General features: G+C 42.0%; 1 protein-coding gene across 4 annotated transcripts in view; it reads right to left on the bottom strand.

Annotated features, from left to right (window-relative positions):
• Window positions 1–23,260, bottom strand: part of ELMOD1 (ELMO domain containing 1) — a 42,976-nt gene extending 19,716 nt beyond the window's left edge. For 2 of the 4 annotated variants that reach the window (XM_042868028.1, XM_042868031.1), the window contains exons 1-2: window positions 23,220–23,260; window positions 6,605–6,697 (exon numbers count right to left, since the gene is read on the bottom strand). In XM_042868028.1, coding sequence (XP_042723962.1) covers window positions 6,605–6,621 — 17 coding nt within the window. In that variant the 5' untranslated portion in view covers window positions 6,622–6,697; window positions 23,220–23,260. Of the gene's footprint in view, window positions 1–4,078; window positions 4,155–6,604; window positions 6,698–22,485; window positions 22,517–23,219 lie in introns of those variants that run through there. The other 2 variants (XM_042868029.1, XM_042868030.1) reach the window with 2 other exon arrangements.
• Between the last annotated feature and the right edge of the window lie 1,261 nt (window positions 23,261–24,521).

The following is a 24,521-nucleotide window of genomic DNA, read 5'->3' as shown; positions in this document are numbered from 1 at the left end:
ACACCAAGAATCAAAATACAACATGTATAGCCATCCCTCAGCCTTCTCAGCACAACCCAGCTCTGTGCTCAGGCTAAAGGTCTAGAGAAATGCATGCAGTAATCAACATCCACCTTCATATGGAAGGTGGAGCACGTCAAAGTTCTGGGCTTTCATCAGACATCTGTAGCAGAGATTAAGCTACTCATTCTCCTTTTAGTCTTGTTTGCTTTCAATCCCTTACCCAGAGACCTCATTTATATGGAAAGGAGGAAAGTTTTGCTTAACTTCATGCAGCAGCCCACATGAGATTTCCTTCTAATGAAGGAAATGAATCCCATTAAAAATCCAAATAAAAACAAAACTCCTGTAAGAAAGTTCATGTTTGCACTTAATTACCTCTAGGGCAGAAACATCACAACTCACTTTATTGTTCAGAACTTTCTTCCTTATCATATTGTGTGATGTGGATAAATTCCCAATAGAAAGAAAAACAGAATGTGTTAGGTGCATTTGAATTACAGTTTTGATTATATGTTGCTGCCTTTATATTCAGTGGCATATTAACAAATCAAAGGAAAAATTCTAAATGGGATGAGCTGTGATATTTCATGGTTCCAATCACATTTAGAACTGAGATTTTGCTTTGGCTATGGTCTGAACAAAAATTAGCTACATAAAAATGTATCTACTACAGAAAGTCACTACGACACACAAACACTGCGTGTGATTCACTAAAACATACTTAGCAGCTGTAGCAAATAGAGCAGACAATCACTAGTTTTGACTTATAGTCACTTATAGAATAAAGTTTGCCTTTGAAGATACCTTCATTTCTCTACCACTCATCCATCTCAAGATTACAACAGCTGAAATCTTCTGTTTATACCATGAACAGCATAAAAAGTAACACAAGCTTGTTTTCAAGGAGCTGTTCTTTACAAAGCAGAACTCTTGCTGGCAGAAGTCCTGTAATAAAGCACACTTGTGAATGAGTTAACTTTTATTTTGTCTGCTTTGCACTTCAGTAAAGCAGAAGCACTGTGGTAGCTATAATAGAAGACACAGAATACTACAAAGAACCCTCACAGAAGTCTTGCCTTAACCACATGTCTGACTACTGTGGTGCATTAACTTGTTTGTTTTAGAGCAATTCTAGACCTTCTCTCCACTGAATCTCAGTGTTTTCTTGGCTTTTTTCCCCTGCTTGGCCTTGAAGGTTTTCTTGGCATGGAAAACAGCGTGCTTCCCTACCAGTCTGTGTAGTTATTCACAGTTTTCAGAAGGGTTTGCACAACTATGCTTCAGTTCCTGAAGTGAACTTCAAGTGCAGGAGCATTACAGAAAGGAAGAGATTCTTAAGAGACTTTACCCTTTCTCATCCTGACCTGAGCTCCTCCTCCTCCCATACTGCATACAACAATACAGGTCTACAGTTTGTGTTTATACATGAAAAGTACCTTAGAAGAGTTCACATTAATGTTCTCTCAGGTAAAATTGAAAAACTGTGTGATAACACGCTAATGCACGCAAGCCTAAAGAACAGACAGTTCCTGTGTTGAGAATACCATACGAGAGGAAAGACAACTGTCCCACAAGAAGTCAGATGAAACATTCCTAGTCATTGATACCAGTCACTTGGAGGTCAGAAGCCTCCTTTTAGCTCCTGAGAAATCACAATGCAGCTTGGCATAACTCTGCCAGATTGGCACTCAAAAGGCATCACTGAACTCTGATGTCAATACAGAGGAAAAGTGTACTGGACTTTAGAAATGAATATGCATTTCCTTGCATGCCTGGAAGAGACTTATGAAGTGCTATCCAATGCTTAAAGCCACCATCACATCAGTCTAAATAACAAGTGTTTATAATCAGTGCTCCACTGACACAAGCGGAAATAGACAAGAGTTTCTGTGAAACATTTCTGACATGGATAAACATATTCTATTTTATCAGTTCCAATTCTGTGTAATTTCCCTTCCTTTCCAACACCTTCACTGGTAGTTTCAGAACTTTAGTATTTTCAGAGCTAGTAACAAACTGAATAAATACCCTGGGTAAAATGAAAATGTAACTAAAGCTGGGAAACTACAAAATCACAGGGGTTAGAAGGGACCTCTGGAGATCACCTAATCCAATCCCCTGCTAAAGCAAGTTCCCTACAGTAGATTGGACAGGAAAGCACCCAGGAGGGTTTTGAGTATCTGCAGGGAAGGAGACTTCACAACCTCTCTGGGCAGCCTGTTCCAGTGCTCTGTCACCCTCACAGTAAAGAAATTCTTCCTCATGTTCAGACTTCTTGTCTTAGCTTGTGCCCACTGTACCTTGTTCTGTCACTGGGCACAACACCAAAGCCTGTTCTAGGTTCTATGGATAGAAAAAGTACCTATGCAATTATTTTTCCTGAAAAATAGTTTGGTGAAGAAAGCGTTGCAGAACAGGATAAAGACCCAAGAAGAAGACAAACTGTTTAGCTGTGCATGGACAAGATGAACCAATAAGTGATTAAGCAAGTGATACAGCACTGTGAGAATTTGACCATCTTTTGGCTTATTTGTGCAACCAAAACTGGGTACAGAAGCTCAACCAAGGAGTAATTACCAGTCATCATTTCTGCCATACACAAGCATGCTATTAACTAAAAGAAATTTACGTTCTGTACTTTTTCAGATTTGACAACTGAAACTCATTTCCCCATTTAGAGATGAAAGCAAGTCACCATAGGAACAAGAGAACATATAAAAGTAGTTTTTTAACAGCAGCTTTCCACACTCTCTTCTCTTGCTTTCTACTGGCTTTATTTTCATTTCATCTGATGGAACTCCAAAAAAAACAGAACTTGTTCTTAAAACTGCTGGTGCTCATTGACTCTTTTGCTGTCAGAAGTTTTTAGGATTTACTGACAGAAGCTAAAATGTCTGCCACAGGTGGTTCTCCAAGTTACACAATTGTAATGTAAGTTACGATCAAGGTGGAAGTGTGGAAGTGTCACCAAGAGACTCCTCAAAACTCTTTACAAAAACAAAAAGCAAAAAACAAAAAACATGGAAGGATTAAACATTTCTCTGAGGAAAAGTTCTATTATTTAATAAATAATATTTTAAACTTCAGGGATAATTCAGATAAGAGCAAACTGCAAAAGAAAAGAAACACACAACAGCTGCTTTCATTCAGACATAGCCTTGGACTAGAGGTATAAACACTGTCAGGAAGATAAGAGTCCTGCAGATTACTGGTGAAAGCTCTTGGGTTTATAGTTATTCCAGTTACTGGAGTGTTGATGTAAAAAACGTTTTTCCCACTGGAAAGCAGCAGCTGTTGAAAAACAGTAAACGAAGAGGCAAAGACACTGCAGCTACTTTAAAGACACTGCTGTCTAAAAATGACAATCTTAGAAAATATTCATAAAATATCCAGACGTCAAAACAGCTACCACTTGCATAAGTAAGCACATCCCCTTCTTGGCTTTGCAGATGTGCAATACAGTTCTGAGACAGACAGGAACATAGGAAGTATTTCAGAATGACTAATCAGAACGCATAAGCAACTGAATCAATTTATGACTCATTTTGAGTTTTTTGCATTTTAATTGTTCAAGCACATTAGGACTTCAGTTTATCAAAGACTGTCTTACTACATGGCACCAGAGGACACATTTTCCTCACATCTTTTTAATTAATGCCACATTCAGTGTCTGAATTTGGAGTTCATAGATTACGAGCAATATTTCTAAGCTACTTTTAGACTATCAATTTCACTTTTCAGTTTAAGCAGTGATGGTGACTGCCAAAGAAGATAAGGAACTTCATAGTCAAGCCATTTTGAACCAGGAAAAGACTGCCTTTGAGAGGATGTTTTAAAAAACAGACAAACAAACAAACAGAAAAACATACGCAAAGAAAATCAAAACAAGCAATACACAACACAATCAAAGGTTCCCCCAAAAACAAAACCCTAAACCATCCAACCCACATCTTGAGTAAATATATGCATCAGAAGTAAACCAGTATGCCACAGTTTTTAAAGTGATGTTGTATACTTGTCTGACGTACAAATATCAGTAGGAAAAGATTTATTACGTTTATGTAAAAGAGCTTACCCTTGTCAATAGCATAAAGCAAACAATTTCTTACTGCCTTCCTTTAAATATAAGTGTTATTTGTACAAACTGAGCAATTGCAGTCTTGGTAGTGTAGCCAACATTCCCTTCCATGTGAGGCCCTTACAGCTTCATATACTTGTGGATACGTAGGAAAGGGATCCTTCTCCTCTGCTCAGACTTGGTGAGACATCTGGAGTGCTGCATTCACAGCTGTACTTGCTTTACAAGAGACACAGATAAGTCCACGTAGGCAAATTGAAGTTTCATAAACTATAGATACCATCAGCATCAACTAGTCCAATTCTTGCTCCATTTTGTGCACCTAGGAAAGCATTGTAACACTGAGCAGTCCTCACCAGCAGCACACTGCATTTGATCTTAACAAGCAGTTCAGGACAAACTGACCTACATAGCAGCCGAGGGAGCTTGCTGATAGACAAAAATTACCAAATATCAAACAACATATGTTAACTTTTTTATTTCCCAGCTGATTTCCAAGCTGGAGGGCTAAATATCAACGTCTTGCACAGAAATCTGCCTGCAGATCTAAACTTAACTGCTTTATTCATTATCACAGAAGCCTGCAACTGTAGCAGTACTGTGCAACAGAACTTGCTGTTGCCAGTAAGCAGTCTTCTTGAAGAACAACCATAGTTTATTTCTTAACATGCTTGTATCTTCTTAATACATAAGAAATTTGAGCAGTATAACACTCATATCAGTCTAATGTTAAAGGATTCATCTCACACACAGAAAAATCCAGATTCTTGTAAGTAAACAGAATAGTTTTCCCATTTCAAGTGTTTTCTTGTTTGAGGTGCTGTGTTCTATCCCCCGTTAACCTCACCTTCTGTTCTACATTTAGAACACAGAGTGTTTCATAATTAAGTCCTATAACAATTAATTAAGCAAGAAATTGCTTTTCATGACCTATGCCATGGCTAAGAGAAGATAACAACATAAAGACTTCTCAAAACTTTTAGAATTCACTTTAGAAATGCCATGAAAAAAAAAGGAGTTGGTTTCTTCAGAAGCATCAGAGAAACATAAGTAATCAAAACAGCCTGAGTTCTCCTGTATGAAAAAAACCCTGCTGGGGTCAGGACAACCAAAAGAGAGCAGAATGGGCAGTTTAAAGGAAAATATAATGTTCAGAGAAGTCAGGAAAGAACTGCCAGCTTGGAGGTAATCAGCAGATCAGCTTCTCCATAAGGCAGGAACAAAATTACATTATGCTCCAAAGATACCAGGCCTTGGAGGGAACAAGTTGTAAATCCCTCAGTGACTTCATGTTGGAGGCTTCCATGCAGCCATAGGGTGGTAGAGGATTGTTTATTAATGATCATTGCCTAGATCACATATGGCACAAATCTGTAATCTCAGGTTACGCTGCTTAAAATAAATAAATAATCAAATCTGTACAGAGAAAGAAAGGTAAAGTTACAGGAGTACTGAGACAGCAATCATTGGCAAGATACAAGAAGGAATGCTCCAGCATGGCTATAGACCATCAGGTCACTGAATCAGCATTCAGGACTGAGGACAATCCAGAATCTGCCCTGTAGAGCTGCAGCGACCAACCCTCTCACCATCCTGATAAGGTCAAAAGGGAACACACTAATGCTCAACCTAATGGCTCACATTTCAGCTGTCTTTTGTGGGTGTTAGCAAATAAATAACCAGTTTACACTTTCAACCTGAACACATTCTGCTTAGGTCTTTTTTGCAGCTGACTCAAAAAAAACCTGAAGAAACAAAATCAAGCATTCCACAGAAATGCCTGGGGCAAGGCTGGCTTCACAACAGCCATTATGGATTATCAGACTGGAGGTTATGATGCTGATATCCATAGCGTGTACTATAAACAGTCTAAAAAGAAAGAAAAACATAGTGACAGATGCTCTATACAGAAGCATATGTTTCTGTCCTCTTGAGAAAGGTTTCTCCCACCCAGACAGAAAATGATTGCTTTGGTTTATACACAAATTAAGCTCTTGATATGTATCAACTTCTAGGAGCATTCAACTCTCTCCACTGAGTGCAGAACAAAGACAGCATGATATTTCTGTAGTGAAAGCCAGTGCTTGCAAGTCTCCTGTACCACTGCTAGTTTACAGAAAAACAATTGCAAGTCATACACAAGAGCAAATGGAGCAGAACCAGCTTCAAAAGTATTTGCATATCTTCATCAAGCATCCTCCCTTCTGCAACTTCACAAATAGTTCTCCAAAATCCCAAGTTGCCAAAACCAGACACAATGAGCACCACAGGTACTCTACTTGTATGCAGCAATCCAAGCCCACATGACATTTCCCACATTGTTTCTATAAAGTGCTGAAGAGCAAAATTTAAATTAAAACAGCTTTAGTGAAATCTAGATGAACAGAAAGCAAATTTCATCTGAACTAGTTCAGATGATAGTTCACATTTTCCATATTGCTGATAACAGCTAAAACACTCGTGGCAGCATGGAAACAATTATTATCATCGCTTAACACTTGAAAAAACATAAAGAACAGTTACCTCAGGAAGTGTTTCATGATGGTGGTTTGTGTTACAGAAGCTGTAATCAACTGATAATCACCAATAACCTCTTCTTTGCAGGTGATACCAGTGCTGTAGAAATAGAATTGTAAGAAATATCACATCAATAAAAACAAAAATTATAATTTGTCTCTTCAGTGTGAACACATATTTTGACCAGCACACAACTCATGTTTATTTTCTGAAAAATCAAGTCTTTGAATCAGAGCACAAAAAACATCCAGATTTTCCTTCAAGCTGTTTCAAACACCTGTGGGTTCACAGCAGCTTCCAAGTGACAGTGTCAAGAGACATTCATCTCTCCCAGGTGTTAGAAGCCCTCTGCTCTCCAGAATTTACAACAGTACTTGGAGACGTTTAGCTTGTAAGCTAAAATCTAGTAGAGGGTGTAGAATTAATTTTTAGAATCACAGAATCATCTAGGTTGAAAAAGATCTTCAAAGATCAATTCCAGTCATCAATCTGACCTATCAAGTCCCATCATCCAACGTGAGAGATGTCAGGTGATTACCTTCATCCCCAGGGTCAAATTTCATATGTATCACATACGATGTCTTAAAATAGATACAGTTGACAAGGTTAACCATTCATTCTGAGCCCTGCTCTGTTACAGTTAGTATTCAATGCAATTACCTATTTTTTCAAGTGGAGAAGAAGAACAAGAAGAGTTGAAGTAAAATAAATTAATAAATAAATAATAACAACACAAGAAAAGCCAACCAGCCTGTAAGTGTAACCTTGTCCATGCACTACAGCCTCTCCCCAATCACCTCTGTCACATTTAGGAAACCTGCAGTAAAGAATTACTTAAATAATGCTCATATGTGAAGAGATTCAGACTTCCCAGGTTACTGTACTTTATTTATATCCTGTAAATGACAATAACACAATAACACTTTTTTTTTTTTTTTTTTTTTTTTTTTAATAATGCCAGAAAACAAAGGAGTGCAGTTCTGCACAGTTGGGAAAACTTCATCTAAGTTTTACAGTTAATACATTTTCAAGTTTTGTACTAGTACAAAACACACATGCAGGCTTGGATGAAGGCTACGCTGCTAAGAAGTGATCTAAGAGAATTCTTCCTTAGCACTTCATGCAGCACACTGAAGAGAATCTGAAAGCCTTCAAGATCTGGTCTCTTTTGTCACATAATCGAAAGCTCTATGTCGAAAGAAACTTATATATATATATATATACACACACACACATTTTTTTTTTTGCAGGACCTATCAGCATTGATGGGATAAAAGTTTTAGCCTACCTTGTTCTTATTTTCTCAACATTTCACAAGTTTTACACTATGCTATTGCCTGTTGACAGGAACAGAAGCAGTGTTTAAGTTCACAAAAATGCAGCTATCTTGTTGGATTGCATCTCATACCACTCACTAAAAATATATAATCCCTGAACTATGAAATCTTCCTTCATTTATATTGTTTTTGACTTGCTGAATCATGTTGCTGTCCCCTGAATACAGCTGTAATTGGTGGTGGCTGCAGTGACACCTGCTTGCAAGGGCAGAGAGAAGCTGGCGTCAAGCTCCAGTTCTTCAATGATCGCAGTAGGCAGGCTCCTAGCACCTCCTGCTACAGCTTTTGATAGACCTTTGATGGCAGCAGGCACAGGGAGCACAGGAGACAGGCAAAAACTGGAGGGGATGTAACTTGCTCCCCTTCTCCAGTCTAATAATTTGCTTTTAAAAGATACTGCTTGTGAAAGATTCTCACAGCTGAGTCTCAGCTTTTTAGCATCAAAGGGAGGCTGAACAAAGGGAGCTTCAGCACAGCATTTGACCCATGAGGGCAGCCGTGTAAGGAAGATGCCAGAGGTGCCAGGAGTTGTCAGATCAACGCTTCCTTGAAGGGTGTGCGAGCCTCAGCCTCCAAGGTCAGCTCCTTCTTCTTCCTGATCAAGGTCCATGCTGACAACAAAGTGAGAGTAAAGCAGCAGGATCAAGGGGAAAAGAAATCACTTGCCTGTACTCCAGGGCTGTCTCATCCAACTACATCATGGTGGGAGCTGCAAAGCACTCTCCCTTCAAGTACAGTTATCAGCTACAGCCAATTATAGATTTGATTTGAATGCTTGTTAAAAATTAGACTGTTTCAAAAACCAGCTCTTAAGAAGCTAACACGGCTGTTCATAAACCTCTGCCTTCACTCAGGAAAGATATCAGTTGGAAAGAAAAAGCATAACTGCCATAACAAGTATTAAAAGTGTTTGTTCTAAACCTTTTTAAAAACTCATCCCTAGATTTATTAAAAAAAAATTATTCTCCATTTAGTTAAAAGGAAAGGAAAAAAGTAACAAAAATGAATCATAGAATCATTAAGGTTGGAAAAACCACTAAGATCATCTGTCCAATCATCAACTCATCCCCACCACAGTCACTGAACACATCCCTCAGCGCCACATCTCCACATCACTTCAACACCTCCAGGGACGGTGACTCCCCCACCTCCCTGGGCAGCCTGTGCCAATGCCTCGTAACTCTCTCTGAGAAGAAATTTTTCCTAATATCCAACCTGAACCTCCCCTGGCGCAACTTAAAGCCATTACCTCACGTCCTAGAGAAACTCTTGAAGTAAAGTCCTAATGTCACAAAAGCCCACATTAAAGCTCTTCAGAGTGGAGAGTAACAGAAGCTCACCTTACTGAGTTCTACAGCCAGTCCCTGACAGCACGGACCCAGCCCACAGCCAGGTTAACACAGTGATAAGAACAGCCTTCTTCACTGAAGCCCAAAGCCATCATGTTCCACCTGACACCAAGTAAGCTTTCAAGACCTGGAGGCAAGACTTTCAGTGCAAACAAAATACACAGAGCCTACACCGATGCCTTATAACCACAGAATACCCCAAGGTGAAGGGGACCCACAAGCACCACTGAATCCAACTTCTGGCTCCACGCAGGACCACCCAAAATTCAAGTCCTATGTCATAGAATCATAGAATGGCCTGGGTTGAAAAGGACCTTAATGATCATCTAGTTTCAACCTCTCTGCTATGTGCAGGGTTGCCAGCCACTAGACCAGGCTGCCCAGAGCCACATCCAGCCTGGCCTTGAATGCCTCCAGGGATGGGGCATCCACAACCTCCTTGGGCAGCCTGTTCCAGTGTTTCACCACCCTCCATGTGAAAAACTTCCTCCTAATATCTAACCTAAACCTCCCCTGTCTCAGTTTAAAACCATTCCCCTTTGTCCTATCACTATCCACACTCATAAACAGCCATTCCACCTCCTGTTTGTATGCTCCCTTCAAATATTGGAAGGCTGCAGTGAGGTCTCCCCAGCTAAGAGCATTGTCCAAATGCTCCTTGAACTCTGGCAGGTGGAGTTCAGTAAAGATTTTGTTTGTGCGTGAAGGAAACAATGTTTAAATTCTTAAAAAATATACGTTTCCACAATTCACGGCTGAGTAACTTCAATTATTCATAAATCTTGAGAGCCACAACTCCTAGTTTCTATAAACCCTTTTCCACTTAAAATGTAATAGATCGCTTTTAACTGAAAATGAAAAAAAAAAAAAAAAGAAAAAGGAAAACAGTATCTCAAGTAAAATTAATGGCTGGTCTATTTTACTTCCAAAGTTGTTACAACGTCTGAGTTATAAGAAAAAAAGCTATAGCTTTGGACTATATCTACACTGTTTTAGAGCATCTTTCCCTTCAGATTTCAGACAATTGTCTAAGTACAACTAGGTGAGCTTAGGGGGAGAAAAAGTATCTGTGATCAGGGGAAGGGATTTAACTCTCCTATCTTCTTAAGGAAAGGATACTAGAAGAGTTTCCTCAGTAGGTTGGATATTTGAAGACAAGAAAGGTTTTCAAGTTCCACTTGTAGTAAAGGAAACATAGAAGAAAAACATTCTGCAAGTGAAAGTAACTGAATTAATGAACATTTGTGAGCTTGCAAAAAGAAACAGAATAATTAGCCAGTTTACCCTTCACTGAGAAGTTCACACAGGTTATGGATTTGGGGAGTTTTGACCAGTTTCTCAAAACACAGATTCCTGCAGCAATACTTTTGTCATGAAGTCAAATCTGAACATGGAGAGCAGGCGGGCACCCAGTGAGGACAGGCTGCTGGTCACTGCACCCACCCAGTGCTCCAGGGGCCACGCCGGCACTTTCACCCACAGCCTAAGAATAACATTCCTACTTTAAGCTATAGAGACTGACATTTGCTCACTGAGAAACCTGGAAGACAATTTCTTTCTTCCCTATTTGTAGATGGCCTTTAAGTTGTTGTTGTTGTTTTCCTTTAAATTCCAGTCAGACGGCTAGGCTAAGTCTAAACACAATCAGGTTTGATTTTGTTAGCTGTTTTACAAGATACTAGTACCCAATAAGCACCTGACACCAACAGCACACAGACCCACCACTGAAAACCTCTTGGCAGAATGTATTAAGTTTGCACTTGCAACTTGCATTCTGAGGCTATATAGGTGAGAAATGACATGGAAAGGACACAGGTTTGGATCTCCTATGTGCTCAAGTTTCTCAGCAAGTTTCTCAGTACAGTTTCACTTACATCACTTATAAGAAATTAAACTCCTCCTCCCATAACATACACAAATACCTGTTTACTGTAAATGGTTTTATCCAGTTTAAAGAGTCAGGAGTTTCCACTCCTAAAACTAGCAGCAAAACTTCCTGGCAGAGAACACAGCAAAACTATTTCAAGTTCTTTGTCAACATACAAATTCCTTACACAAGTCCAACTAACTAGTTGGACTCCTGTGGCTATTTACAACCTTCCAAGCAGCACAGCAAAACAAGCATCTATCTGAAAGGTTAACAGTGGCTGGGGGTTTAAGGAAGTCGAGAAAGACTTAAAAGTCCCATCTTGCTCTGAAGCTGAGGGGTTGCTCTGTCTGTCCTTAAGACAGCTACAAATTCAGTTGAGGGAAAAAAGAAAAGATGTGTTATTTCGAGTAAATCACCACATATGCAGAATAAAATATATTAAAAGGTAATCTTTACAGTGTTTGTTTTCCAAGTCAGTGACCCACCTGGCATATTTCAAGTATTAAATATACTTGATAAACCTTCTAAATGAAGGTTTATATTCTAATTGCAAAGAAGGAATAGCTGTGCTGAAGACACATGTCATGAGAACAATTAAGATGAGCAGGCTGAATATATGACTTTGTTAATGTGGATGTATAGATTACTGTTCATTCAAGTTTCCCTCCTAACAAAAAGAAAAAAAGAGAATTACATTGTTTGAAGTAGAAGGCAGTAATTGTACAGGCATCTTAAGTGTAGGAAAAGGGACATTAATTTATTTTCAGCTTTAGTTGTTGTGGTTGCAGAAGATGCTCTTCTGAACCAAGTATCACCAATATGTCATCATATCATTGACTTTAGGCTGCAATTTTTGTTTCCAGCAGCATCATGAATTGCCACTTACCCATCACTGACCTCAAAAGCCTGCAATATTTATTTGTGAGATACAACGTTTCAAGTCCTATGTCACCAAAAGTGTTTTGCCTTGGATATGACTCTTTTTTTTTTTTTTTTTTTTTTTTTTTTTTTTTTTTTTGAGATGGAATTATTAATGCTTCTCTACCCCAAGCACCAACATGCAATGGCTAGAACTAAAAAGAGGACAAATATCCATGTCATGAAATGTTTCAGGTAGTCCTGGTGGCTAGCAAGCTTGCCAAGAGCCGGCAGTATGCAAAGTAAGCTAACAGTGCTCATGGCTGCATGAAGAGAAGCACAGCCAGTGAATCAAAGAAAGGAACTGCCTTCCCCTACTTAGTGGTCACTGGATCACATTTAGGGACTGCCTCTAACTTTGGGTGCCAACAAAACACAAAGGACACCAATGAACTGGAACAGGTTCAGCAGAGGCCACAGATGTTGGAGGAGAGGGCAAGGCCTTGAGCAGCCTGTTCTGACCTCAGAACTGAGCCTGCTGCAAACAGGAGGTTGGGCAGAAGACCTTCTCAGCTCTCTCCTAGTCTTTGATCCCCTGCTTCCGCCAGTACTTCTTAAGGGGAGATCTCAGATATCTTGAGTTATGCCTGCTTGTAGATTACTTGGATAGGGTAGCATCAGGGTGCAGAAGTTTTTGCTGTCTTATTAGTTTGCAAGCTATCAACTTCTCACTAAAATCCTATATAAATTGCACTGTTTACTCTGAAATGTACCTAACAGCACTTTCCAACTTGCACTGATATTTGAAGATGGAATAAAAGTTGCTTAAAAAAATGTATATATGTGCTCAAGAATGCATATATGTGCACATACGTGCTCAAGACATAAGTATGTTTAATTATTTATATTGTAATATATATTATTTTAATATATAACTACATACGAGTATATATACTTATTATATAATATATATATATTTAACAACCCAATAAAAACAGAGGATCTTTGCTAGTCATAATTGCAGTGTACTTATTTGAACAATGCTTGAAGGGAGGTTATAAACAGGAGGAGGAACGGCTGTTTCTGAGGGTGGATAGTGATAGGACAAGGGGGAATGGTCTTAAGCTGAGACAGGGGAGGTTTAGTTTAGATATTAGGAGGAAGTTTTTCACTCAGAGGGTGGTGACACACTGGAACAGGTTGCCCAAGGAGGTTGTGGATGCCCCATCCCTGAAGGCCAGGCTGGATGTGGCTCTGGGCAGCCTGGTCTGGTGGTTGGCGACCCTGCACACAGCAGGGGGGTTGATGATCTAGACGATCTTTGAGATCCTTTTTAGATCAGGCCATTTTATGATTCTATGATTAACCTTAAAAATTATAGTAAATACAGTGCATAGACTTCTCCAACTCACAACATGCCCTTGGAAACTGCTCCATTGCTGAAAAGGCTCCTGGGAACTTGTCACCTCAGACTTTAGTTTCAAGGAAATCAAATGCATTTTGTGTTTGCACTGAGGTGGCTTTACCCTGCACCAGTCGATACAGACACTGGCAGGATCTACCTGAGCTGATGCCTGTTCTGTGTGAACTTAATTTACCAGAGGATTTTCATTTCTGTGTGCTCAAGACAAGGCTGTGCTCAACTACAAGCACTCTTTAGAAGAAAATCTTGGAACAAAATGTCACACTTGAGGAAGCTAATGAGCAAGACTTGAGTTCAGCCACACTGTCACAGGTAATAAGGTTTCCTCTCCAAATCTCTATCACACATTAGCATTTTACATTTCTGTATGTCACTAGGAGAACTAAGGAAAGGCTGGACATGAAGTCATACCCCACTGAATTTTACTCCTCTCTAAAAGATCCTTCAAGCCTGAGTACATTACAATGCTTATTGAATCCAAAGGAGGAGCCTCAAGTAAAAGCTTCAAATCAGGATTGAGGAGGCAGGACAAACACAAAAAAGGCTCCCCCCAAACTGCTAAATAATGTTTTTGAAGTCTACAATTCTACAATCTCACCAGCATTTCACCCAAGGCCATTACTGCCTCTTTAAAATGCTAAATAATCTCACAGATTTGTGACAGAAACAAAGAAGCTTCAGGAGGGTTTTACAATGTCTGTAGGAGTCACTGAGAAGTAAATCTGCACTTGGATTCAAGGAAACTCACTTACCAAACCTCATATTGCAGGTTACTTCTAACACCACCCACTTAGGTCTATGCACTGAAATCTGTCAGTAGATAACAGTCACCTGGCAACTACTATAAATAAGCCACATTTTACCACAGATAACATCAAACCATAGCTCAACATCATAGCATCAAGCATCTCCAATTCACTGTTGATATCTGTCCCTGAAAACAAAGTCTTTTGTTCCATATCTGATTTTTTGAAAAAGAACTAGATCCTAGAAATTCAGCAAAGGAGGCATGCATGCATATACATATATTTTGTATGTGGAATTATGGCAACAATTACTTCTACCGATTTCAATTAGTTCTGCTCTATTATAACATTGAAAGATGTTGAGAGAAAAAGAAAATTAAGTCCCTTCAGGTCAGTAGTGAAAACTTCAGTGGGCACATTCTTTTTCTAATGTGAAGTAAAAAGTAGAAGTTCTCCACACCCCAAAATACTGCAGTCTTCCAGAAATGCAACCAGATGCTTAAATACTTTAATTCCTTTATATGTTGTCTCCATCTTCAATGTTTCCATTCTTAACAAGCTTACCTTATTATTTTTTTGAGGAAAGTGTATTTGATCCAGAAGAGGACTGAATAGGTAATATGTCAGCTAAAAATGAAAAGTGAAATGAAAACAAAGTCTCATGCTTGAGAAGAGCTTTCAGTGTACAACAAATTGATTATTTATTTCTTTATCACTTCATGTCTTATAAAAAAGACATATTTTTTAGCCATTTCTCATGAACTTTCAACTTGGCCCTTGAGTTCACCCAATAGTGCAGCAGCCACATCCAGGTGGCTCAGGTCTGACTTTATAGATTACAGTGCCATGGTTCTGGCCTACTTGCTCTGTTTCCATACATACTGTAGAACAGCTTGTACTGTGAGGCAGCCTGTTCTAAATAAAATATTATACTTCTTTGTAGCAACATTCCTTCAAGCTTAGAATAAATCATGTGAGACTAGATGCATAAAATCCAGGAGAGGCAACCTGGTTAGCTCTCAGACTCATTACTGCAGAAGCTCCATGAAAGAAAGGAAAAAAACAACCAAACAAAAAGCAACACAATTCCAAGCCTCTCCTCCATCTTCCAAAATTAATACTTTCAACAGGGAATAAGTTAGACCCTCTTGCCTTTCCCTCTCCATTTCTACCTCATTACCTAGATTACTGAGGGTATAAAGTAAAGAGTAAAAATGAAGTATGGGCTTGCTTTCAAAATTAACTGAAGCTTAGATTTGCCAGATTTTTTATCAGTTCCCAGTAAACAAAAGCTATGTGGAAAAACATCCTTACAATGGCTAACTCTTTCTCTGTTCTTTCCCCAGCATTTCCAGTATGTGTTATTTTTACTTGGAAAAGGTAGAATAAATACAGCCATCAGATTAATACAACTACCCATCAAGTATCAGCCTGAAATCATGCATAACCACAGACTTTCATGTTTAAGCAGCTAACTTACAAAAACAAACAGAAAGACAGCAGAGAGGTTAGGCTGTAGGTCAGACAGCGCTTTCAGGCTAGAGTAACACAAAGCAGCAGAATTACCCTGGAATTGGGTGAGAGCCATACAATTCATTCTGGTCTATCAGAAAATTGCTCCATTTGATACCCATTTTTCCTATCACTGCACTCAGATTATTTTGACATACCAGTGACAACTTTCATATAGAGCTCTCCAAGGTAGGCAGGCAAGAGAAAGCATGTATGAATTTATGCCTGCGCTTCTATGAGTTTATAAGCAGTTTTCCCTAAAAGAGGATTTGAGAGTAACCACTTCCTCTGAAGCAAGTCAGTAGATAATGTCAAGAAGTAACTGTGAAGTATTTGACCATCCTATGACAAGTGTTACGCTCCAACCATTAGCTGCCCAAATTAGTGCAATCTGCAGAGGAATCACAGTAAATGAGCAACATACTTAATCCACAGTAAAGATGACTGCAAATCCCACTGTGGCTTTTTTTTTCCTCACAAGCTTGATGCCCTACTATTTCATCCAAGAGGGTAGGATACCGGGACACTTCCAAGTACAACACCTTGCTAGAAGCTCTGGGTCTTCTGGGCAGCAAGCACATAACTGGTGGAGGATAGATTTCTCTGGTTTTACTGATGTCTGGGGCATTCATAGAAGTGGTAGAAAGAACCTATTTGCTCACGGAAACTAGAAAGTTTTCTTAAGTTGCTGGTATAAATAGTGCAAACCCCATACTTTGGTTGGAGCCATTCTTAGGAAAAAAAGTGAAATGGTAACATGGTCAAAACTCACCTTAGGGGCATCTTTCTAAGTCTGTCATTCAAACAGGCTTATGCACTGGCAGTTACAAGTATTTTACTAAGTTTTAGTTCCATTAACAAGGGCTGAAAACTCTAAAATTGGTTACATTTAGACTCCTTTCATCCTTCTGTACCCTAAGGAAACTCTAATCAGCATCAAAATCAAGCTCTGCTTCTATCAGTGGTGGAGAATGGAAGCTATAATGGAGTTTGGTGATAGAGACATTTGCAGCAAAAAGGGAAACAGTAACACAAACACCCCACTATGATGACCAAGAAAAAGGAAAAGATGCTGAAAACCTGCAAAAGAGAGACAGAATACTTTGAAGGTCAGTATAGCTATATTAGCTAGTAAGCAAAATGTATGAAGCACTTTCCTGCAGGGCTCAAGAAACATCCTCACACACTCCTGTGGTAACTGTGGGAGGTGTCCTTTCTAAAAGAGTAGGAAGATGGTCAGTAGCAAAGAAAGGGGAAGGTATCATCATTCCCTCCTTCCCTCTGCCTCTTCCTGTTCTGTCCTTTGCTTTATTTTAGGTGCTCACTTTCAGACAGAACAGGATGCTGGCAAGGATTTGATGGCAGAAGAATGGAAAAGGGGATAAGACAACATAGGAAGATGAGAAAGAAGAAACACGAAGAACAGAGGAAACTGTTTTTGCAATGTTATTACTGAAGGGGAAGAACAAAGCAAAGCCAGGAAGAATGCAAACTAGGGCAGGATGATTGACAGCATTGCCGTAACACACTCCTTAACACAGTGCAACACTGAAAGTCTTCCTTCAGCATCTCTTTTGACTTAGGGCACGTACTTTTTATAGTCCTGCCCTTTACCACAAAGGCAAAGCAGTAGTTACAAATATTATTTGAAGAAAATAAGTAATACAAGTTTCTAAAACATTTTCAGGCTTATCTATAATAAATCAGTAATATGAGCTGATAAAATACCTGAGATGGTAACCTGTACGAAATAGCACAATGCACTGATGCAGATTTTCTCCAGGTTGTTTTTTTGATGTTATTATTGTTTGTTTTGAAGACTGAAATGTTGACTATGATTTTCTTTTTATTTTCATGCTTCAAAGCTACTCCCAAATTGCTTGGTTTGCATGTGATGTTAACTAAACATTTAGGATGCAGAAGAACAAAATCTTTGCTCATGCTGCGCAACTCAAGTTTCTCCTTCAATAAAAGAAATATCCCTCAGAATTTCAAACCATCCTAGTGGGAGGGAGGAAAGGGAATGAGAAGCTAAAACAGTCTATAGTATCAAAACTTAATGCTGAAACATCTACCCTCTCTAAAGGAAATCTCAATCTAGCTGTTCTCAGGCTTCTCATTTGCATACAGCAGCCTAAGGACACAGCACTGATCTTTGGAAAGACCGTCTCACAAAACACTTCTACTGTCAGTGGCCAGGGCAAGCAAGGTTCACAGAACATGACTATCTAAGATCCTTGGATATTCCATTCTGGTCTCCCCACCAAATAGATGGGCATAGACTTTATGATCTCTTAATCTGTGCCCAGAGTATATCCCATTTCCCTTATCTTTCTCTGAAAGTACCCTAGCTCCTCTCCCTTCTGCAAGTTGTACAGCAAGAACTCCTCTTTTCCTCCTTCAGTCCATCTGTTCTTGTCAGGCTGCCTCAACACTAACAGCATGAAGGCCTAGCAAGCCCAAATTTAACAAATCCCATCTTCATGCTTCCTAGAGGCACAGCCTGTTTGATGGTATGCATTCAAGCCAATGTTGATATGGATGTGGCTCTGTGAAGGTAAAGTGGGAAAGAGAACACAAGACTTGTTCTTATAACTGCCTATTAGAGCTATGGAAAGGGATGACAGTCTCCATGAACACAGGTTTTTTCATACTAAGGTGCCCACTTCTATCAACTGTCTGCCTACCAAGTGCAGGTATTACCAATACAGCAATAAATTGTTGCTGTGTCATGGATAAGTCTCAATACCTGAAGCATTCTGGAAAAAAAAAAAAAAAAAAAAGGAAGATTTTGGGTTTTGTTGTTGTCATTTTTGCTTCATATTTCTTATATAAAGAGTACTAACAATCAGTGGCAAAATTTCATCATCAGCACAATGGCCACAGAAGCCCATACACAATATGCTGACCCCAGTAGCATCACAGTTTTGGGGTCCAAGGAAACTTATCAGTTCATTTTTGGCAAACAGGCACGTAATATGTAGCAGAAAGAATACACTGTGGTCTAAGTCTTGTCTGATCAAACTTGTTGCTTTTTATAATGGTATAACTGCTTCAGTGGACAATGTAAGAGCCACTGATGTCAGCTATCTGCATTTCAGTGAGGTCTTTGACACAGTCCCCCATAACATCCTTCTCTTCAAGTAAATAAGATATGGATTTCACAGGTGGACTGTTCAAAGGAAGAGGAACTGGTTATAACATCGTACCCAGAGAGTGATGGTCAGTGGCTTAATGTCCAAATGGAGATTGGTGACAAGTGGTGTCCTTCAGGGGTCAGTACTGGGATTGGTGCTCTTCAACATCTTCATCAATGACATCAGCAGTGGGATCAAATGCACCCTTAGCAAGTTTGTGGATGACACAAAGCTGTAGGATGCAGCCAAAATGTGCAAGGAACAAGATGCTATCCAGAGAGACCTAGACAGGCTTGAGGAGTGGGCCCAGGTGAATCTCATGAGGTTCAACAAATCCAAGTGCAAGGTCTTGAACATGTATCACAGCAATCAGTACAAGCTGTAAGGATGGAGCACAGCCCTGCCAAAAGGAGCTGGGGATAAGAGTCCTCACTGCAGGAGAGATGCGGACCTGCTGGAGTGCATCCAGAGGACAGCCACAGAAATGATGCATGGGATGCAACATCTCCCTGTGAGGACAGGCTGAGAGAGCTGGGGCTGTGTACCTGGAATAGAGAAGGTTCCGATTGCAGCCATTTGTTTTCTCGAGGGTGGCCATATGAAAGAAGGGGACAGACCCTTTAGCTGGTTCTGCTTGATAGGACAAAGGGAAATAATTTCAAGCTAAAAGAGAGGAGAATTAGGCTGGAAATAAGGAACAAGTTTTTTACAACAAATGTGGTGAGGCACTGGAACAGGTTGCCCGGAGAAGTGGTGGATGCCCCATTCTTAGAGATATTCAAGGTCAGGCTGGGGCAGGCTCTGAGCAGTCTAACAGAGCTGTAGGTGTCCCTGTTTGTGCCAGGTGAGTTGGACTAGATGACTTTTGGGGGTTCCTTCCAACTCAAGCAGTTCTATGATTCCGTAAGTCCTACACTTGCAACATTGATAACCAGTTGTACTCAGGCTGTTTGTGTAAAGAATGCCTGTTTAGTGCCTTCAGAAGATATCAGTTAACTGTGAATGAACTAGCAGCATGGTACAAAGAGATGAGGAGACAGAATCCTGCATGACTCATTTTCTTGGCCACGATATCTCTGAGCATCCATCTCTATGTAGGAAAATACATACCACATGAGCTACAGCTACATCAGCACTTAGCACAGACCAACAGAAATGGCTCTGCCAAGGGAAAAGAAACAACAGTGCCAATCATTTGAAATTGAAACTACATAGTGGAGAGCAGGAGGAAAAGGTGTTTGTTTTTAAACAAAGCACCTGATACTGACACTGGACAAGCTCCAGCCTTGTCTGTGGGACTGGCTGACTGGTAGCAGGCAGGATGCAGTAAGACAGTTCCCAGAGCATGTCCTCCCACTTATTTTCAGGTATTCCCAGACTAGCCCACAATACCAGCTGAAGAAGAAATTAAAAAAAAAAAAAAAGCAGAGAGAGCTGGAACATTTGCTTCCAAAAGCAGTCTGAGCTAAACCATTAGTATATGCATGCGTATTAAGAAGAAAAAAATGCATGTGAGGTAATGCTGGATGCAGTAACTGATATCAGAAAGGAGATAGCTCACAGGTACATGGTTTCCTATAGTGAAAGTGCTAGACTGTACCTCCCAAATCTTCTCTCACAAGCTGCCATTTCACCTGTTCAATCTACAAGTATTTTTTTTCAAATCCCATCTTTTCAGTCTTGCATTTCTCGTATTCTCCATGCTCCTCTGTACATCTGTGACTGTAGCTGGCTGGAACATAACTGAGCACTCAGCCTAGGGACCTGCAGGCAGATTAGCATGCATTAAAAACACCAAGCCCAGGCACTTGGTTACAGTCAGGTACAATATTCAGTACAAGTGCTGGAAACTAACTTGTGAAGGGCCTCTCAGCTGCAGCAGAAAGCTGAGAAGTGGTTGCTCACATCTTGTTGGAAGCGAGGGACAGCTCACTTGAGAATGAACTGCCAGGAGTGTTTTAAGCTCACCAAGCTGGTGTGGGGCTCTTAATTGGTTTTGTGCGTGGGTGGATGGGAACTGCTCACTTGATTACAGCTGAGTCTTGAAATCAACATCCTTTACAGGAGACTACATCATCGACGGGGAGTGCTTTGGAGCAGGACTCCTGGCTTCGTTTCTTTGGAGTTCAGTTCTCTTGTAGTGAGACTGCTGAGACCTGAACCAGCACAGGGACACAGGAGAAGGTCTCCAGAGGATGTGTCAGATACTCAGGCTGGCTGCTAGTGTAAACATATCCATAGTTTGTTCCAAGGCAAAGTCAGACAGGTTAGCTTACCACCTTCAATGTCTGACTTCACCCTGAAAAGGAATGCTCAGGCAGCCCCATACATGATGTGAAGTGACTCAGGAGGCTGCCTCCTGCAGCTCCTGCTATCTCACTTCTCTTTCCACAGCCTGACAGGAGCGAGCAGCATTTCCAGCTCAAGCTTAGGTGCTGCCACACATCTCCCAGCTCAGTGTTGGCACATGGCATGGAGCACAGCTCAGTGCTTGCAGATACTGAGGATGTTAAGCCTGAATCACAGTCTCAGTGCTGTGCTGCCGTGGCCATTCCCTGCATCTCATCACGTAAGTTTAATTTTTTCATTTTGTTTTTCTTCAGTTTATCCCCCTTTCCTGACTGGAATTTCACCAATTGTCTTCCTCCCCAGTATTCCAGCAAGACCTGCCTTCTTTAAAGATCAGAGTCTGCTTCCAAAGCCTGTATTCAAGAAAAGTAAATTCTCCCATGCAGTCTTCTGGCCTACATTATAGAGCCAAAGATTCCAAAGGAATGTCATATAAAACAAGCTTTCCAATGAAGAAGAACAAGATGTTCATTAAAAAAAAAAAAAAAAAAAAAAAAAAAAGCCTCATGAGAGAGAACATTAAGCCATGCAAGATCAGATCTCCAGGCAGCCCTGGCTTGCTCTTGCAATTCACCGCTAACACTTCACATGGCCCCCTGGGAGAAATAAAGCTGCCCTGGCTCTGTTTACCACCCGTGCCTGTATGTACAACTGAGCAGGTTTTGCTAACATCGGTTACACTGAGGGACTGTAATTCCAGGTCAAGAGTGACAGAAAGATCACTGAACCAGAGGAGACCCTTGGGCTTACAAGAGCCCAGTGCAATTGCAGCCAATAATACAATGCTGTCCCACAGCTGTCCCTGAAATGTGGACATTTCAGTTATACACTCAGCCCTAGCAAGTTTCATAGCAAAAAGTATTGTATTATTCATCAGCAAGACAGCAGGAAAGTTAACCAATGTGTTGTTAGCTCATTTCCTATTGTTTAGTGCTTTCCTGGAAGTATTTTCTACTGTTTTTCTGCCAGCATACATACAGTATCTGGTGCTGTCACATGATTTCATTCCTGAAGAACCATAGGCTTCCTGTCTCTAAGCATCTATTAGCCCTGCTGATAAGTCTAGTGCTACAGGAATGTGGGTTTGCACTTGTTTCAGCTGAAATACTGCTGAAAGCAATACACAAATTATGAGAACTGAACAAGGCAGGAGATATTTCTAGATGTAGCTCTACCTATTCAGTTTGGAAACGCAATGTTCCACATAACCAAAAAGTCAAAGAAAAGCAGGCTTTCCCCAAAAGCAGTAAGACTTCTGGATTTGTGTTCCTCAAAAAACGTCAAATAAACTCGGGTACAAACAGACTGGTTTCAGGGTGAGGAGACGTTTGCATCACAAGCACACCGCTGTCTCAGCTCTTGGAGGCTCTCCCAGCACAAAATGATGCTCTTCAGAAACGCATAACTGTTTGAAGCAGGAGGTGAATCGCGCGTCAGCAGCGGTGCAGAGGATGATGCGGGTTTAGGGAAGCGATGCCATTTCTCCCATTTCACTTCGGGATACACTGGGCTGGCCGAGGGCGGGGACAGGGGAGAGATGAATGAAAAACCGGGTTTACTAAAGCGTGCGAGCCGCAGAATTAATTTATTTCCAACAGTTGCTAACATGGCTCCTTTGTTCCAAACGCCTTTGTCACAAATCCAGCTACCTGCCGAGCCGGAACGGGACAACGCCGCGTCCCCTTCCGACCCCCTCACCCGCTCCGCTTTAACCTTTCTCACGGAAACGCAGGGAAAGCGGCAGCGGAGAGGACGGATCCGGCACAAAGCATCGGTCCCGGAGTTGAACTCGGGATCGCGCGGAACTTCTCCGCTCCATCACCACTCGGGCGCAGCGCCAGCAGAACCCCGAGCCCCTGCGCTCCGCTCCCCGGGCCGCGGCGACGCCTAGCAGAGCGGCCTGCGGCGGGCACGGGGTCCTCCCGCGTCCCCGAGGGTCAAAACTTCGCTCCCGGCATCGGACCCGGGCCCGGCCGCCCCGCCCGCCGCCACCCCCGGAGCCGCCCGCGGGCCTCGGGCCGCGCCGCGCCGCCCACTCACCGCGCCGCTACAGCCCCATGGCGCGTCCCGGGCCGCCGTCGCCGGGCGGTGCGGCGCCGAGATCCGGGTCGCCCTGCTCCGCTCCTGCGGCGCCCGGAGAAGGTGAGGAGGAGGAGGAGGAGGCGGCGGAGGAAGGCGGGTGCCGGTGCCGCCTACCGGAGGGCGAGGGGGGGAGCGCCCGCCGCCCAGCCGCAGCCTGAGGGCCGCCCGCACCGCGGCTGCGGCGGGGACCGAGCCCGCCCCGGGGAGGGGAAGGGGCCAGGAGGAAGCTGCCCGTCCCCGGCAGCCCGCTTCAAGGGCAGAGGCTGGCCCCCGGGCGCGTCGTACAGATCCAGGTTGAGATGCGGATGGCATTGAGGCAGCCCGGCCTCCCGCGGGGCAGCGCGCACCTCTCTCCCCTCCGGTCGCCCCCGGCCGCGCTGTACCTGCGTGCCCGCCGCTCCTACGGCAGGGCGGTGCCGTCCCGAGGCCGTGCGGAGGCAGCTGGCCCCGCTCCCGTATCCCAGCACACAGGTCCTTCCTCTCTAGCAGCGTACCTGGAGGACCTCAAAGTTGCGATCTGCTTATCGGGATCGCAGGCGTGCCGGGCTGCGTGGCACTTCCCTCCAAGAGAAAACTGACCGCCGTCTGAGGCATCCGCAGACGCGTTTAAAGTTGCCCAGCGCCTTAACTACGGCCCGAGGCAGGCGGCCTGCCCACCCTCACCGCTACCCGCATCTGCCCAGATGTGCGCTGGGCTGGGGCAGGCTGGCAGGCCGCGTTCCCGTCCCCACAGTATTCAATAGTCATAGTTTTCGGATGTCCTTTGGAAATGCTAATTAACCTCTTTTTCAAAGTGTTTTCCGTGTCTAACCTGAAAATAGCTCTCTGCATGACTGTTAAAGGGACACAGTTTAATTTCCTCCAAGACTTTTTTTTTTTTTCTTCCCCCAGTCATTTCAGTCGCATAATTAACCGTAACATTCAAGAAGATCGGTGAAAACATGTAGGTCATAACGTTACACATTTAATGATGGCTAGGAAATGCTGTTCATGCATCAGCACTGAAGGCAAAACAGGCTGCTGCTGACTCCTGCACTGGAGGAATGCTGTCCCTCTTTCACCTCGCTGCTGATGGCTGCTGCCGTCCGCAGAACAGCTGCAAGGCAGGGCAAGCACAGCAGTCTGCTGCAGCCACGCTGCCCATTAGCAGCCGAGCAGCCCCACCAAATACTGGGCATCAGGCAGCAGCCCTCCTGCCTCACCTCTCACTTCAATTACAAACATCCACAGATTTCAAGCTTAATTCCATGCACGAACACA

The sequence above is a fragment of the Lagopus leucura genome, unplaced genomic scaffold (assembly GCF_019238085.1).
Source record: "Lagopus leucura isolate 7727_CA_CO unplaced genomic scaffold, USGS_WTPT01 Super-Scaffold_100001, whole genome shotgun sequence".
NCBI classification, from domain to species: Eukaryota; Metazoa; Chordata; class Aves; order Galliformes; family Phasianidae; genus Lagopus; species Lagopus leucura.
This window is presented reverse-complemented; position numbering and strand designations above follow the sequence as displayed.